The sequence below is a fragment of the Nematolebias whitei genome, chromosome 19 (genome assembly GCF_014905685.2).
Source record: "Nematolebias whitei isolate Nwh7 chromosome 19, NemWhi1, whole genome shotgun sequence".
In the NCBI taxonomy this organism is placed as follows: Eukaryota; Metazoa; Chordata; class Actinopteri; order Cyprinodontiformes; family Rivulidae; genus Nematolebias; species Nematolebias whitei.
The window spans coordinates 34418361-34437284 of NC_056516.1; the positions used below are offsets into that span (position 1 = coordinate 34418361).

The 18924-nt window shown below is 37.3% G+C and overlaps 1 protein-coding gene across 1 annotated transcript; it reads right to left on the minus strand.

Moving 5' to 3' along the window:
* Positions 1 to 1534: 1534 nt before the first annotated feature.
* On the minus strand, positions 1535 to 7654 carry lgals17 (galectin 17). Its single transcript, XM_037693041.1, has 6 exons — positions 7648 to 7654; positions 6730 to 7095; positions 6554 to 6644; positions 3314 to 3492; positions 3040 to 3090; positions 1535 to 1614 (listed from the first exon to the last, which is right to left on the minus strand). Exons 1-6 carry the CDS (start codon positions 7652 to 7654, stop codon positions 1535 to 1537), a joined length of 774 nt encoding a protein of 257 aa, XP_037548969.1.
* Between the last annotated feature and the right edge of the window lie 11270 nt (positions 7655 to 18924).

Genomic DNA, 18924 nt, shown 5'->3' on the forward strand with positions numbered 1-18924 from the left:
TCTAAACTTTCATCTGGAACAAGGAGAAGACTGATCAGAGATGCAGCCAAGAGGCCCATGATCACTCTGGATGAACTGCAGAGATCTACAGCTGAGGTGGGAGAGTCTGTCCATAGGACAACAATCAGTCGTACTCTGCACAAATCTGGCCTTTATGGAAGAGTGGCAAGAAGAAAGCCATTTCTCAAAGATATCCATAAAAAGTGTTGTTTGAAGTTTTACACAAGCACCTGGGAGACACCAAACGTGTGGAAGAAGGTGCTCTGGTCACATGAAACCAAAATCCAACTGTTTGGCCACAATGCAAAAAGATATGTTTGTTTGGCGTAAAAGCAATACAGCTCATCACCCTGAACACACCATCCCCACTGTCAAACATGGTGGTGGCAGCATCATGGTTTGGGCCTGCTTTTCATCAGCAGGGACAGGGAAGATGGTCAGAATTGATGGAAAGATGGATGGAGCCAAATACAGGACCATTCTGGAAGAAAACCTGTCTGAGTCTGCAAGAGACCTGAGACTGGGACGGAGATTTATCTTCCAACAAGACAATGATCCAAAACATAAAGACAAATCTACAATGGAATGGTTCACAAATAAATGTATCCAGGTGTTGGAATGGCCAAGTCAAAGTCCAGACCTGAATCCAATCGAGAATCTGTGGAAAGAGCTGAAGACTGCTGTTCACAAACGCTCTCCATCCAACCTCACTGAGCTCGAGCTGTTTTGCAAAGAAGAATGGGCAGAACTTCAGTCTCCATGTTCAAAACTAACAGAGACAAACCCCAAGAGACTTGCAGCTGGAACTGCAGCAAGAGGCGGCGCTACGAAGTATTAACGCAAGGGGGTCGAATAATATTGCACACCCCACTTTTCAGTTTTTTATTTGTTAAAAAAGTTTGACACATCTAATAAATTTCATTCCACTTCACAATTGTGTCCCACTTGTTGTTGATTCTTCACAAAAAATCAAAATTTTATATCTTTATGTTTGAAGCCTGAAATGTGGCAAAAGGTTGAAAAGTTCAAGGGGGCCGAATACTTTCACAAGGCACTGTATCTATATATCTATATATAGATATATATATATAGTGATATAGATAGATATCGATAGACATATATATATATATAGATATATATATAGATATAGATAAAGTAAAGTATATGAAAATGAGTTTGTAGCTCATTGTTGTCTGTCGTGCTTGCACCTGCATGATGTTTGAGCAACACTTGTTTCAGGACTTGTTTGCTCTGTAACCCAGTAAAAAGTCAGGTTAGTTGTTAGATTTTAAAAGTTACCATAAAGTTTACAAAACATTAAAACGAAGCTCATAAATGAACATGGCTTTTGAACCACCACAACTATTAGTAGGAGACTTTTAGGCTTCAAACAGTCATGTTAGAAAGACTTGCTGAAAATTATCTGCACTCAAAGTCAAACACAAGAAAATAATCACAGGTCACATTCAGCTGAGTTCGATACTCATAAAGTGCAAGTTGCTTGAAGCACAGGCGCTCTGCAGAAGAACCTGTCTCAGTGACGATGAATCTGGAAACTCAAAACTAAAAGAGAAACGATGAGGAGAGCTGAGCAGCTGCTTTTAGCTGCCTCGCCTGAAAACACATCAGAATGTGGAGGTTAAAAGCAAAAATAACCTGAAGCCTTGCATCTTAATTTGGATTCTGAGGCTAAAACATGATAATTAGACAAGGCTAAATTTACACTTGATGCAAATCCATTTCAAACAGTGAAATTAATATGAACAAACTTTTTTTTATATTTTAATAAAATGTATTCATTTGGAGACAAAATAGTGTAAGTTATGTTTTAGACTCATCATTTCACCACTTGCTCTCGCCGAGATCGGATGCTTCCCTCCCTCTCTGCTTTGTGCTCTGTCTGTCTGTGAAACTGCTTGTGAGCTCTCTTCACATCCTCTGAACCATAATTATGGACTTGTTTTGACCAGTTGGTCCCTCAACTCAATTTACAACATTTCTTCGAAGAGAGGCTTTAGACGAGCCCATTTTCCCTGTTGGCACGCACGCAGCTGGATATCTCATCGACTGCAAGACTTGATGATGTGTCTATCTCTGCTGCCATCTGTGGATTTTAAGGACGCATATTTAATTGGATTTACGATAACTGGTTCCTGTTTTTTGGATTCGGCTGGTTGCTGGTTTTATCTACAATCAAGGAAGTCGTCGGCAGCAAATTTGGACCCGATCACGCTGCTTGCCTTTATGATGGCTTGGTTTGTGTCTCGAGTACCCAGACTCAAATGCTTTGGGCTGAATGGATCAGATCTCGGGGATTTTACTCAGTCACGTTCCATCGGTGTGGCCATGTATTTTGGACGTTTCAAAACCGAGTGGACCAACACAGACTCAAGGTAGATGTCACTAAGTTCTGCCTGTCCCCAAAACAACTGTGTTTATCTGAAGTTGGCTCCCTTGGCTGGCCTTGAAGGTCATCTTATCTGAATTCACCTGGAGAACATGTGATCTGACGCTCACCACCCGCTCCCTGAGGAACTTCCAACTGATAACCAGATGGAACCAGCTGAATAAACTTTGTGTCATCATTTCAGGACTCTTGGATTCTCATAGACGTTATTCTTGGCCATTCCTCGACATACCTCGAGAATGTTTATGGATCTCACCGGAGGACATTGACTGATTTTCCATCCTTATCAGAACTCTCACAGTGACCTCGAGAGCATCTATGAACATTGTTGACCGCTCTCGTCTCCTCTGTCTGCAGAATGTCTACGTTACTATGTGCTTGTTTGTGCGAGGTGTTTTTTTAATATTAGTTTTTTTTTTTCTCAGACAGGGAAAAAAAAAAGTCTGATAGGAATTTTTTTTGCCTCCAACTCCTACACGTGTCCAGTTAACCGCTGTTTGTTGTCTGTCCAAACAGGTCTCACTTGTAAATGAGTCTTCGAGGCTCAATGTGATTTATCTGTTTAAATAAAGGTTGAACGAATAGACTTAAAAGTTTTGAAAAAAGTGTAAAAAATATTCATGTTTTCTTACCTGTTGGTACGTTTTCCTGTTTTCGGTGGGCGCTAAAAGACGGGGAGTTTTCTGTGAGAGAGTTAAATTACGTGACATTAATAATGCAAATATTAATTGAATACTAAGAATACATGTAAAATACACTTTTCATAATCATCTAATGCATCTAGTCTGATATAATGTTATTTTAAATATTTAGTGCTGCTGTATGACATTTATTTCTCTATTATTACTATATTTAAACGAGGCACAATGAGTAAAATAAAATACAACTTGTGTACCATGTTCTCACCTGTTACAGAGAGCTGCACGGTGCTGACAGAGAGCCCGTTTTCATTCAGAACTTTGTATATCCCTTCATCGGACCTCCTCAGCTTCTTTATCGTTAACTGCTCGAGCACGGGATGTTTCTCCACCCGCTCGCTGTTTTCATCGCCCCTCTTCCAGAGTTCTTGCCACGCTGAGTTGTTCCTGTAGGGGCAATAAAATTAATTTAAAAATATAAAACAAGCAAAAAAAACAAAGTAAACGCAGTTCACAAAAGGTGCAAAGTTTATGCAGCACTGAAATGCTTGAGAAACTTGTGTATTAAAGGAATTATTATCACTGCTGAAGGCAAAGCATCTGTAGCGTTAGCAAAATATCTAATTAATGCTAGGCAAATGTTATTGAAACTAATTAGATGGACATCTACAACTCCTTGGAGCCAGCCCCATACAAGATGGCCACCACAGCTATGCCGTTTTAGTAAACTCAGGTTATTTTATATATACCAAGCTCAGATTTGATGTGGAAGAAGCTGAGTCACCACCGACAGAGTAAGGTTTGCTTTTAAAATGTTATTTACCATTAAAGTTAACTGTATCTATTAATGTTTATCACAAACAGGACAGAGTTTAATGAAACTCTTCAAAAGTTTTATATTAAAAACTGACTGGATTTTGGAGTCAACATAATTCAAGATGACCGCCACAGAAAACTAACCTTAGATGATTCCAGTTCCAAACCCTGGTCCTTGAGGAACACCATCCTGCATGTTTTAGTTGTTTCTCTGCTCCAACACACCTGATTCAGTGATTTAATTACTTCCTCATGTTCTGCAGAAGCCTGTTAATCAACCATTTATTAAAATCAGGCGTGTCGGAGCATAGAAAAAACTAAAACATGCAGGATGGTGTTCCACAAGGACCAGTGTTTGGAACCCCTGCATGATTATAACTCAGTCGGTTTTACGGCTTTTGAGCTAAAAATCGGTTTTGTAATTGCACTACATACTTGAAGCATTAAGTTGCGAGATGTGGCTCTGGCAGCCATCTTGAAGAAAACTACCATGAAACGTAGAGGGTGAGGATTCCTGTAAGGAATGCTAAATTCACCGTGTTTCACACAGCTTCAAACTTTCTCTGAAAACCTCCAAACATCATTATTTTCATTATTATTACAGTTAGACAAGAATTCCTCTTAATGTGAAACATTTTGGAAGGTGAGTCCTTCTCGTTGTGTGGTTTGAAATAAAACGAAACAGAGACCAACAAAAAAACATTTAAATTATATGTTTCAACCAACTGGCATAACCTGTTTACAAAATATAGATTCTGACTCATTGCGACTAGGAAACAAGTAGGTTTAAATCCAAGTTTAGACATGGGGGAGTTCTCCAGTGCAAGTGTGTCATAACTTTAAGCAAATGATGAGAAAGGTGCATTTTTATTCTTTCTAGATCTCCTTTGGGAGGGAAAATCTATAGATTAGGAACATGAATGAAGAAAAAGAGAATCTGTGGGCAAGAGCACACAATAAAATAAACTAGAGAAATTGCATTTCCAAAAATGCAGCGTGAATGTTCATTGCTGAAGAACTTGCTGAAAAACTGCTGAAATTAGCTTAAAAAAACATTCTGAAATGAAATGTAGCTGAAATGAAAGAACAAGGCTTAATTAACAGAAGAAAACAGAAAGAACATATTTTTGCTGATGTATTATAAATGAGCAGAAATGAGCAGATATTAGAAAATTAGCTTAAAAAAAAGAGCTGAAAAGGCAGAAAGAGGCTTAAACTATCAGAGCTGAAATGAGGTAAAAAATAAAGATTTAGCTGAAAAGGTTAAAATTACCATAAAGACTGCTAAATAGTAGCTGAAATAGCATAAAAAAGCTGAAAGGAGCACAAGCATAACAAATCGTAATGAATTAGGCTGAAAGTAGCAAAAGTTACTATGAAAAACTTGAATTTATCTGAAAATTTACAAAAACTGCTGAAAAGGTAAAACAAGCTTAAGTTAGCTGAAGAAAGCAGAAAGCACACACGTTTGCCCAATTAAGCTGAAAGAAGCAGAAATTAGCACAAAAAAGTGGACACTGTCTGAAAAAAGCTGAAATTAGCATAAAACAGATATACTCACATGGTATCCCCATTGATTTTGTTGATTCCTACAAATATTTGAGTATCTTGGTCGACTCGCATCTCTCTTTTAAGCTCCATGTGGAAAACTTGGTAAAGAAGCTGAAAGTTAAACTGGGTTTCTTTTTCAGAAACAGATCCTGTCTAACCCTGAATGCTAGGAAACTCCTCGTATCTGTGACCTTCCTTCCCTCCATTGATTACGGTGACATTATTTACATACCATCATAAGTGGCTTTAAACATCTGTTGGACTCCTGGCCGGGACCAATGCAGACATGTTCCTGTTTTTAGTTTTCTACATTCGCCTTAGAATCTAGCTGTTTTTACTTTCTTTGCCATCTTATTTTGTATTTAAAAAAAAAAAAATTGTATGCCTTTTTATAACTGTCTATTGTTGTCATTGTTATCCATTGTTGTCATCATTCTTTGTTGAAATCAGGTCTCTCTTGTAAATGAGTCCTCGAGGCTCAATGGGATTAACCCGTCTAAATAAAAGTTGAATGAGTGAAAAAAAAAAAAAAAATCTAGCTGAAATAGCAGAAAACGCTGAAAGGAGCAAAAATAAGTTAGAAAAAGCACAAAAATGTTGTAGTTAGCAGAAAGAATCTTAAAGAAGCACAAAAAAGCTTGAAAAACAGCTGAAAGTAGCTGAAAAAAATGTGCACAAGGAAGCTGAAAGAACAAAATGTGAAAGGAGCAGTAAAAGGTTGTAAACACATCGAAAGATATGAAGTAAAATGAGCTCAATTCATTTCCTATGAGGAAAAAATGGAAGAAAAAGCTAAATATTTCAAAAAGCTAAAGTAAAACCAATACCAAAAGTCATAACAGGATTGTTTTGAAAGAGCTGAACGTTTTGATTTATGATTTTTTGAAATGGCACAAAAATTGTGGGACAAGATAAGATGCGGAAAAATGTACACAAGCAGTATAGTAACTATAAGAAATCTAAACAGGATCACAATAGTGTGAATGCTTAATGCATTCTCACTATTAAAAGTAAAAGATAAAAGCAATGGTGGTTCCACCAATGTCTCAGTTTGAGAGTGGTTTCAAATTAAACGTAGCAGTTTTTTTATTTATTTATTGGTGCTTTTATTCAATCAATTTTTTTAAGATAAGCATTTTACCTGCCCTGGAAGACCACTGTGAACGAGAGGCGTGTGTGGAGCTCCAAAACAAAGTCTTCCCCTGGATGATGTGAATCCCAGGATTTGTTGTCTGAAAGGAACAACAACGTAAATAGCCGTGAGAATCGGCGAAAATAACATTTCCAAGAATAAAACAGAAGAAACAACTGTCTCACCGGTGACGGAGAGCTTGACGCTCTGAATGAAGACCCGAGTCTTCATGGACCTGGCTCCGCCCACCACCATGAAGCTCTCGTACCTCCCCGTGTCCTCGATCTGAGCGTCCTTGATGATCAGAGAACAGTCCCCGGCCTGGAGCTTCACCGTAGGCACCTCCAACCGCCCGTCAAACCTCTCTTGCTGCCACTTGTCCTCGCTGTTCTGCTCGAAGACGGTGAACGGCGGAGACACCCACTGGACGTGGCAGCTGGAAGGGCCCACCTCTGCCTGGTGGGGCTTCCAGCTGCAGGGAAGCACCACCTGGCTCCCAGCTGTGGACATGATGGAGAGGGGCTGGGCAGCAGGGGGCAGAGCAGAGGAGTCTGAAAAATGAAGGGAACATCAGGAGACGCCTCTTTTTCTGCTCAGAGGTTCACAGGAAGTGCATGTTTTGAGCTTTATTCATTTATAGCTGTTATTACAACATAAAATGTAAAATACATATTCAAGCTTACATTTAATAAATCAGTTTGGACTATTACTCATGTAAAAAAAAACAAAAAAAAAAAACAACTTTTTTTCTAGTGCACTTGAAATTGGTTGGAAACTAACACAAATATTTAAAATGCTTTTTTCTTTTATTGTTTTTTCATGATTGAGAAGCTGAAATCAGTAAATATTTGCTATTTGGACCAAAAAAATTTCAAATTGTTCAGTTTTAGTAAATTCAAGAAACATGGACTTCCGTGGTCCTGCTGTAAATTCATTGCGGATCAGCATCTCTGCCGCCCTCTGGTGGACAGTTGCAATATTGCACCAGAAGGCGCACCCCTCGTGTTAGCAGATGGGTTATACTGTATTTAAAATTTAAAACGTACATTTAAAATAAAATACATTTCATCTTACTTTTTTAAAGTGGGTATTCAAGTACTCACTGTCCATTTCTTTGTTGTTCCAGAAATTTTTAATTTGAGACACAGCTGAAGTTTTACCTCAAACAATGATTAGACTTATAAATTGACATTAAGATAAATTAATCATTTGGAGAAAAAAAAACACTTAAAATAAGCCAGTACTTACCAACTAAACCTCCATTAAGGAAACACTGTAGATATATGAAAATCCTAAAAAATAAAATAATAAATATACACGTAGGAAGGAAAACACATTAGATACAAATAAATGTAGAAATTCTTGTTTATTTCTAAAGTATAATTTGTGGGATACGTTTGATTTTATTCCTCTAACAGTGCATTTGTTTATAAACAAATAAACAGCCATTGTATAATTTCATTTTCAGTCAGTATTATTAATTAAATTCTTTGTAAATAGATATAAGTAGAGATTTGCTTCACGTAACAACAAACAAAATGTGTATTAATTTAATTAAATGATGTTTTCCTCTTGCTAAAACATGAAAATGAAGAAAAAAGCATAATTTCTGAGGAGTCAGGAGAAATGAAAGTAACAGCGTTTCCCAACAAACGAAACTGGAGCGGCATCATGCGCCCCCCTGTGGTCAAACGGAGAACTGCACCAACAGCTCCTATTTTTACTTAGAAACATGCTCATTCCTGCAGTTTGCACGCTCATTTTAGCAAAAAAATCACAAAACTAAAATGCACATAATATGGATTGACACATTATTATTTTTAAATGATCTAAAACAGTTAAAGAAAGGTGAAAAAAAAAACTTGTTTGCATCAAACATAAAATGTATTTTCTTACCAGAGTCGTGGTTTCATTATGTCACTTATTGGAAGCTCAGTTCAGTCCGTCTCTGTCCTCCGTGGACCTGTGAGTGTGTGTGAGTGTGTGTGTTTGCTCCCAGCTGATATAACCAGTTTGAATCTGCTCGTGGTATGAGTCAACTTCCTGTGTTTTTCACAATAAAAGCTCTTTTTGTGAGTGAGTCACCCTAATTTGTGCAACCAAAGAGCAGCACAAGAGAAACACAAAGCAGTTGAACAAAACAAGTTTGAGTAAATACTGCAATAAACTAATACTATAAACGGGATAATAATCCTAATCAACAACGCAAAATGCTTATTTACTGAGCTTGCTGTGTATTATTTTGTTCGGTGTGGTTTTCCATTTTTTTACAACTTTATATTAGACAATTTTAAGGAAATTTAAAATTATTTTAGTGATTTGTTCTCAGTTTTTTACTTATTTACTCTTATAGTTCAACACCTCGCGTTTTGTCAACACCCCGACAAAACCAAAGGGATGCTTTTTTTCAAATAGGAAGTTGGTCCCAGCAGTTCTTCCTCCGATTTTATCCTCAAATGGTGTCCCCATTGAGTTTGTTGATTCCTATAAATATTTGGGTATCTTGGTCGACTCACATCTCTCTTTTAAGCTCCATGTGGAAAACTTGGTAAAGAAACTGAAAGTTAAACTGGGTTTCTTTTTCAGAAACAGATCCTGTCTAACCCTGAATGCTAGAAAACACCTTGTATCTGTGACTTTCCTTCCCTCCATTGATTACGGTGACATTATTTACATGAACGCTCCTACAAGAACCCTGCAGATGTTGGATGCTGTCTATCACGGTGCACTAAGATTCATAACTGGCTGTGATTGTCGTACCCACCACTGCACCCAGTATTCACTGGTTAACTGGTCATCTTTAACTTCATGCAGACTCTCTCACTGGTACATTTTCATCTTTAAATCACTTCTTGGTCTGCTGCCTTCATACATCTCCTCCTACATGTCTCTGCGTGAGTGCAGCTACAGTGTGCGCTCTCAGGACATTATTACCTGCAGTGTTCCCTCAGTGAGGACTGAACTAGGCAAAAGGGCCTTCTCCTACTCCGCTCCTGTTTCCTGGAATATCTTACAAAAAGATCTGAAGCTCTCGACCTTGACCTCTCTAAGTGTCTTTAAGAATCTGTTGGACACCTGGCAGGGACCAATGCAGACATGTTCCTGTTTTTAGTTTTATACATTTGTCTTGGAATCTAGCTGTTTTTTGTTTTGTTACCTTTTCCTTTTAGCCATCCTATTTGTAAAAAAACAAACAAACAAAAAAAAAAAACTGTAGTATGCTTTTTATAACTGTTTATTGTTGTTGCAGTTGTCCATTGTTGTCATCTTTCTTTGTTGAAATCAGGTCTCTCTTGTAAATGAGTCCTCGAGGCTCAATGGGATTTACCTGTATAAATAAAGGTTGATTGATTGTTAAGCGGATCTGAATGTGATCCAAACGGGTTAAATTGATCCACTTGAGGCATCGATTTTTTGCCCTGTGCACACATTTGGCTGGTTTTAGTGCATTGATATGAGCTGATATGGGTTTAAACCCAGAAATAGCTGAAGTGAAACCTGCTGAGACCAACAGTGGAGAGATTCTGTTTTAAAATCCATTTGGAGCAGACAGAGGGGATCAGAACAGAAAACTGAGAAGGGCAGGACTTTATTTAAACAAGTCCATGGTTCATGTGTGTGTATGTCTGGTGGGTCGTTGGTTGAAGCAGTGGTCTCTTAAATGTGTTGATTCCCACTTGAATATTCTACTGGATTCATTGACGATATATTGTAATAATTTTTCACTTTCATATTGTTTTAGAGTTACTTCACTTTTTTTTTCTTTCTCCCATTTAATTGTGTTAATCTGGATTATAGCAGAATTATTGTTTCAAATCAAATTAGAAATCCAATTCAGAAAGCTCGACTGGGTGTGGGAGGTGCCCGTTTCTGCGATTTATTAGACTGGACTGTTTCGCATGAGACACATCCAGGGAGGAGAAAAAGTTTAAAAACTTTATAGACAAAAAAAAAACATAAAAACAACAAGATAAATTAAATATTAAGCAACATATATCCATTTTTTTAAGTAAAAATGTAACACAATTTGTCATATATTCAGGAAATTAATATTTGTCCTACTAATATTTTTGCACAAGTGCAGCCACTGACTGAACCTGTAAATTCCCACACTTTGCAGTCCTAAAAATTATTTTTTCCTTGCTCAGGTAAAAAAAAAGAAGCAAAACTTAACTGAGTAACTGCGAATAAGTAATTTTGTCACAGTGACCTACAACACATATCACATCAAGTCAATGTTTATATAAAAATGTGTTTTTTTTTTATCTACTTCTGCTCTTTAGATAACCAGAAAACAGAAGTGCTGCTGCTATACAAACTGAGATTTGCTCAGTCTGACAATTTATTTATTTATTTAAAACTAACCTATAATGAAAGAGACGTTTAAATGTTAAATATAAAAAGTGTTTGTCCGTGTAAAAACAACAAAGTTGTAACATATTTATTGCTATATATCAAAATGTATCTAATGTTTGTAGGTGAAAATCTAATCAACAAGTTTCATTTACAGACGAGAGACATAAAAATGACAAAAATCATATAGTGACAAAAAATATGTGGAACTAACACGTTTTATTTTGTAGCCACTTCCGGTCCTGAACGCGTTTACGCTCCTCTGCAGAATCGAAACCTATGAAGCCTGAACGAGGGGAATTCATGCTGTGGGTGGTGGTTCTTTAACTGCAGACCTCGTCCTCACCTTCCACTGAATCATAACTACACTGACAGTCAGGCAGCACCCCGCAGAGCAGACCGTGCACTGTACCTGGAAATTATATGTAAAACTTTAGCATCATGTCAGCGCTCACTTGGATTATGACTTTTATGTGTAAGTTATTTACTTCTTGTTATTTAACGTGTATTTATTTTTTCAGAATTCATTTTTCTCCTCTCAAAACTCTTAGATTAAGGTCAGTATTACAAAATAAAAGTCAGAACTCTTGACTTTTTTCCTAAAATTTCTGGATCTTTGCACATTAGTTTAAATAATTTAAAACCATCTAAAATTAGAGAATATGAAACGATTTTCGACCCAATTTCTTCATTTCATTTAACTCTGCAATTTAGAATGAATGTATGAAATATAAGCTTTCCTGTTAAGTTTTTAATCTACTCTCACCCCAACAAATCTGTTTTCATTGACCCTTTGAGGATCAAAGTTAATGGTTGTTGTAAAAGCTCGCCTTCCAGCATCAAGACCAGTTTCTCCATGATAAGTTGTCAGAGACGCTGTTTATAAAAGTCATAGTAAAATGAGCTCAAATGGCTCCGCAGTGACAGTAGATAAAGGTTAATAAGGTTAGAGAAAGTCCTCGGGGTAACTGAGAAGAGGTAACTTTGATCAGGTCGAGTCAGACCTATAGTTAAAATTTGACCAAACACTGAGGTAAAAACTCAACAACGTATAAATGAAGTTAAATACTAAAACCATCTTTTGTTTTCTTGTTGGACGGCTGCACACTTTTGTTAATATTCATCAAGTTATTAACGGTTATTTCCTCCCATTAATCATTTGTGGTGGTGATTTGCAACAATTCACCTCTGAAAACTTTAGAGTGGTTCTCAATCACATCTACTTTATTCAAAATGTTCTGGGGGAGGACCCCCCCAAACCCCCCTCTATTTGCATTCCAGCATCGATCGGTTTACAAATATTACTTGATATGACTACTGTAGCTATGATTCTGTTCAGTTTTGTGAAAATAGTTTTCTGTAATCATTTTGAAGACGTGGCAACACATTTATTATGTTCATTAAGTGAATAGATGAAAATTTTACGTGTTTTTTTGATTCTATTAATTTTCTCAAAACTGTAGTTTTTGGAAGTTGAAACTTACTTATACTGGAAGTATAAAAATTGTATTTACACTATGAAAATGCAGGTCTTAAAGTATTTATGTTGCACAAATAGTTCCATTGCATTAAAGCGATGAACTGCGGAACATAATTTAATAAACATGAGGGAGGGGGTCCCTGGACACAAAAAGTTTGAGCACACCTGCAGTAGAGAAAGGAACAACTCGGGGTTTCTTTGTGGGTTTTCTGAAAACCAACAAATAATGAAAACACAAACTTAACAGGATGTTGTCAAACGAATCGTATTATTTACAGACTGTAAATATCCATCAGCATGATCCACTCTATTTGCCTCAGGTGCTGCAGGACGTCACCTGTCATCCTCCTCCCCTGCACCCCGCTCCCTTCTGGTGGTCCCCCCAGGACAGAACGTCTCTCTGACCTGCAACATCACGTCCAGCTCAGACATCATCTGGTACCGGCTGCGCTCGGACCAGCTGCTGCCTCTGCTCAGAGTTTCTCAGAGTCAACTCAGAAGAGAGGAACTCTTCTCCAACTTGTACCCTGTGAACGGCAGCAGCATCAGCTGGACCAGAGACCCGACCAGTAAGCTGATCAGTCTGGAGATGCTGGGGGTGCAGGAGCGGGACGCTGGGCTGTACTTCTGCAGTGGCTGGTGTGGATCGAACGTGTGTGTTAACAGAGGAGTTCACCTCAAGGTGAAAGGTCAGAATTCATCTCCGGATATTTAACTCTTTCGTGTGTTTTCCTGTTTTTCCTCAGAACTGTGGAGAAAAACGTCCTAAAAGTTATTTATTTATTTTTTTTTTAAAGAAAAGAAAGTTCAGCAGAATATTTCTATTTTTATTTAATGTTTTGCTTAATATAAACCATAATGAGTTTGGGTGATATCGCTCATCTTGCTACAATTGAATGTTTTGATTGATAATTTTATAATTTGGCCCTTATATGTACGTTGATGTTAATATTTTCCTTCAGTACCGCGCTAAGACTTATTTATCCAACATGTAAATCTCATTCCCACCTACGAGTTTTTCCTTTTGCCGTGTTCGTTTCAAAAAGATCAACGTTAAGTTTAATTACGTCTCATTTTGTCCTGATCGTCTTAAATTATGTCCCATGTCGCAGGAGCGTCAAACTCCGTTGCCTAACGGGGCCAAAACTTTAAAAACTTCCAAGTTTCAGTTGATGCATTAACCCAAATCAGATATATGACATGTTTTATTGGTTCCAGTTTCATAAACAGGAGTTAAACTGGTCCCATTTTATGTTTTTTGCTGCTTCTTCACATCAAAATCGAATATTACTGAAAAATCAAACCTTTTCTCTGGCATCAAAGTTAGCCAGCTGTCATGTTAAACCTGCAATAAATTATATTTTTTAAGCAAAATGAGAAAAAAATAAACACATATTTAATTTAAACTGTAATCTTGAGGGGGATTTGACCCGCGGGCCTTGAGTTTGACACAATGAACCAAATAAAAAAATAATTTTTACTTGGTTCATTTTATTCTTGTTGCTGAGAATTAATTTTTAATTAGGAATGTTCTGTAAATGTGGTTATTAATTATAAATGGTTTTTAATGTTTTAATGGCAATGGATTAAATTTTTTTGTTAATAATATACATAAATAAAATATAACTTCCCTCGACTCCTCAAGAAAAGGGAATCTTCAGATGTAAAAAAAAAAAAAAAAATCACGATTTTGTGTATATATATATATATATATATAAAATTAGGCAAATTAGAGTTGAGTTACATGTGAAAATACATTTTTCTTTTAATTTGTCCAGGAATCAAAATGTACGTCTCATATTTTTTTCAGCATTTTGTTTTCAAGGTTAAAGTTTCTTTATTGCCATTCGCATCACATGTGGTACATGAGGTGGAACAAAACTGTGTACTCAAAGTCCCAGTTAAACCCCAAAGTAGCTAAAATATAAAGTATATAAAAAAAGAAACAGTATACAAGGATCCAAGATATACACTAAACACTAATAATGAAAATAATACGGCATATTAAACAGCAGCCTGAACATGAGTCTTGAGTGAGCAGATGGGTAGAGGAGTCCCACACATCAAATCTGTTACGTCTCAGTAGTTCATTATTTTTGTGCCGTTTTGTTTCCAGGAGACGACGAGGACTCGGCTGGAGACAAAAGATGGCAGCCATGTTATGGTGTGCAGATCTGTGTCCTCCTTGGTCTCTTTTTGTCTCTGATGGTTGGACTCTACTTCTCAGGTGTGTGGTTCTGGGTATTCCTGTTATTACTCTACACGTCAACACCACTTTACGTGGTAAATCATTTATAACGTGTAGTTTAAATCCGCTCAGCTATCGAATTAATAACACTTGCTGAGCTGCACCTCATTACAGACAAATTCACAATATTTATCCGTGTATAAAAGTTATAAAATGTACTGAATAAAACTTGAACATGTAACGGTTTGACAATGTGGTAATGCCGCATGATCTGTGCACTTCCTTCAATAAGGAATGGCACGTATTGGGGGGCAGGACAAGATGGCGGTTTGAGCGGTCGTGTTTTCTGGAGCTCGCACGGCAAGTCTTAAATTTCACCTTTCGGTTATTTCTCCAACAAAAAGACAGAAATGGCGTCCCAGAACATTAATAAAGCTCTCAAACTTAAAGTTGACTCAAAAAAGAAAGAAGCAGCTTCAAATAAAGACCACGGCTACTCTATGGAGCTGTGCACTCAAAATAAAAAGGAATTGCAAGTATTTCCTCTGCCTGTGTACTTTTACTTTCATCTAGTGTTAAACGACAGGGATTGCACAACTCTAAAAAATAATCTACAGTATTTAATTTAGCGGATTTATTTTAGACCAGGTCTATTCAACTAGACTGCTCAGGGGCCGGACATCCAGCAATTAAAGTATTTATGTAAATAAACCAAATATTACAATGATCTGTTTTAAGTTTGTTTGTTTTATTGCATTTTATTATAAATGCAATAAACAGAACCCAGACCCCCCCCCCCCCCCCCCCCCCCCAAAAAAAAAAAAAAACATTGTTTTTTATCACGTCATTGGTGGGCTGGATTGAAGTCACCGGCTCGCGGGCCGCCAGTTGAAAAGCCCCGTTATCTTATAATTTACCTAAAAACAAATGTGATAAATGTTAATTTCAACTATCCGATACTCCTCTTATTATTTTACAACTTTTTGCTTTTCAAAGTTACAGATGTCGAACTGTGCTGAGAAAACATACCAATTTTAAAAGAATAAAAATAAACTAGAAAGTTCCTGGAGAAACTTTGACGGGGACTGCCTATTTATTATTAAATTATTATTAATAATAAATATTATTAATAATTAATAATATTAATAATTAATTATTAATAAACTAGTATTATTTTGGGGAGAGGTGGCACAGAGGTTAGAGAGGTGGGCTTGTGATCCGAAGATCGCCGGTTCACGCCCCGGCCCCGACAACTTCAAAATTGTGGGTGGGGTGGGTGAAACACCCACACTTACCCCCACCCTCATTCGCCCCACTCTGGGCCCATGAGCAAGGCCCTTAACCCCCACCATGTGCTCCCTAAAACAGGTCTCTCTTGCAAATGAGTTCTCGTGGCTCAATGAGACTAACCTGGATAAATAAAGGCTAAATGAAAAATTATATTTGATGATGATATTAATAAGTAATTATAAGTAATAATATAAATTATTAATATTAATGTTATTATTTGTAATTATTAAAATTAATAATTTATGTTAATATGTTTTTACTAATTAATAATAGGTGATAATAGGCGCCTTCCATGCATCTTGAACCAAAATGGCTCCCGACGTTACTCAGTTTCTTTGAAAATTTTTCTCCTATTCATTTCCTATGGGAAATTTGTCATTTTAGTTTGCAAAACATGTCGCCATGGTAACGCCAATTGCCAATAAAATTAATAACTCACATCTCGGAGCCGGGCCGGTCGTTTGGATATAACTTTTGTGGGGGTCCACTTTGCGGTTTGAGCTGCATTAAAGTTGAAAAAGATGTGCTTTTCAGGTGTCGAATAATAAGTGGGCAGTCACCAACTAGTTCCTGGAGTTGGTGAAATATTTTGTCTTTGTTTGCAAATTACTTTGTCGTGGTAACTTGAAATGCCATTAAAAGTAATAGCACACATCACAAGGCCGAGCCAGTCGTTTTAATATAACTTTTGTGGGGGTAGACATTGTGACATTCACTCGCTGAGTCTTGAAGATTTTTTATGTCTGAAAGGTTTTATCGTTTTAATTTAAATGCCCACATTAAAGTGGTGTGAGGTCAAATAAACGAGCAAAGCAATAACCAAATGCAACTTTGTCCAACGTTTTGTTTGTGATCAGAACGAAGTCTATCACTGGAAAACTGCTTAAAAACAAAAACAACAAAACGAGGATTTCTTTCTTTTTAATGCTCATTTTATTTCCTCCACACTCGTCCACCTTTAGATTCGAAGGGAAACGGATTAAAAGTCGAAACAACTTCTCAGCAAAGACGATCTCCGTTGATCATAAAAGCAGCGTCACACAGTTTTCCTGGACTGTCAACGGAAACAAACAAAAACCAAAATAACAACGAAAAACATCAGAAAAGTGTCGTCATAACTCATAGCAACATTTTTCACAGAGCAAAAGTAAAACTAAACGACCCTCGACTTGCCACCCGATATGTTTAATACGTCTAAATATTTAATTCTAAACAATAAAAAATTGCACATTTCCTTTAAGCATCAAATCAACTCGGTTAATCTCACAAACTAAATATTTTAAAACCACCGTTTAGATTTATCAAGACACACTATATAAATTATAACAGCAATCTTTTATTTACAGCTACGACATAAGCTAGTAGAATACTTTAGCTTATGTTTATAGCAATAAAAGCCTTAGCGTACACCTTGGTTACAGCTTTATTAAAGACTGTATTTATGTTCTCCCAAAGCCAAAGTGTGAGAATATTAAATACTTTTTTTGTGCTCATGTGTCTGAACATGTTTTTATATTCTGGATCTTCGGCTCATGCCTGCATCAGCAGCAGTCCGTACGGACGGATGGACTCCTGCACGATGGCCCTCGTCTGGACGTCGTTGTGGCCTTCAGGGATGTACACCAACCACACGTCTTTTCTGTTACACTCCTTCCTGTTTTTTGGGTTGATGCGGTTCTGAAGAACCACTTTGTATCTCTTCCCATCCACCTTCGATGTGAACGTCTTGCAGAACTTCTCCGCCATCTTGATGTCTGGTGTGGAGTACACCCCCCTCCCTCTCGTCTCCACTCGGACTACGGCGGCAGCGCAGGCGTCCAGGAATGTCGGCTCATCGTTCGGCCGCCCGTCATGGGCGAGAATGATGGAGCCATCCATGGTCTTTCCTTGGTAGGAGACGGGCCAGGCGTCCTTCCCCGTCCCGAGCCAGGAATCCCCATCGCTGTATTTCTGTAGGACTCTCAGGGCCACCCGGTTCCATCCGCAGGGACGAACGTAGTTCTCATTACCGCGCAGGAACGTCTGGTCACCATCCTAAAGGCCAGGGAAGATGTTAGCTGTTAAAGCTCAGGCTACATCAGAAAAATACCAAATATACATCACAAATCCACTGCGTATTGTTGAGACTACGCGTGTAAAACTTAGAATAGTACTTTCCGATGGTGAGCCAAACGTGTACTTGTATTCTTATTGTGTGAATGTTTATGAAGCGTTCACACTAGTCATCCATTTTTCTTACGTACATTTTTCAGCATCTTTCTCGTTCCACAAATTTTTGCGCTATTTCATCAAATCATAAATCAAAACGTTCAGCTCTTTCAGGACAATCCTGCGATGACGTTTGGTAGTGGTGCAACTTTAGCTTTTTGAGATATTTGATTATTGTTTCTCATAGAAAATGAATTGAGCTCATCTGACATCCTTCAGATCTTTAATCTGTTTACAACCTTTTACTGCTCCTTTCACATTTTGTTCTCTTTCAGCTTCCTTGTGCAAATTTCAACTTTTTTCAGCTACTTTCAGCTAATTTCAGCTAATTTCAGATGTTTTGTGCTCCTTTAAGACTATTTCTGCTACTATAACATTTTTATGCTTCTTCTAACTTATTTCTGCTAATTTCAGCTTGTTGCACTCCTTTCAGCTTTTTCAGTTTTTTTTCTGCTATTTCAGCTACTATTTAGCTTTTTATGCTAATTTCAGCATTTTCAGCTAAATCCACATTTTTGGCACTCATTTCAACATTGTTCTGCCCAATTCAGCATTCAATGCTTTCTCCACTTCCTTCTGGCAATTTAAGCTTTTTTTCCCCCTGCATTTTCAGCTACTTTTCAGCTATTTTTTTTTGTGCTAATTTCAGCTTTTTTAACTAATTTACTCATTGTTGTGCTCATTTCTACTTATTTAAACCAAACTCAGCTAATATGTGTTCTGATAACTTAGGTTTGTTCTTCCATTTCGGCTTATTCATTTTTTCTGCTATTTCAGCTACTATTTAGCTTTTTTGTGCTAATTTCAGCATTTTCAGCTAAATCCATATTTTTGACACTCATTTCAACATTGTTCAGCCTA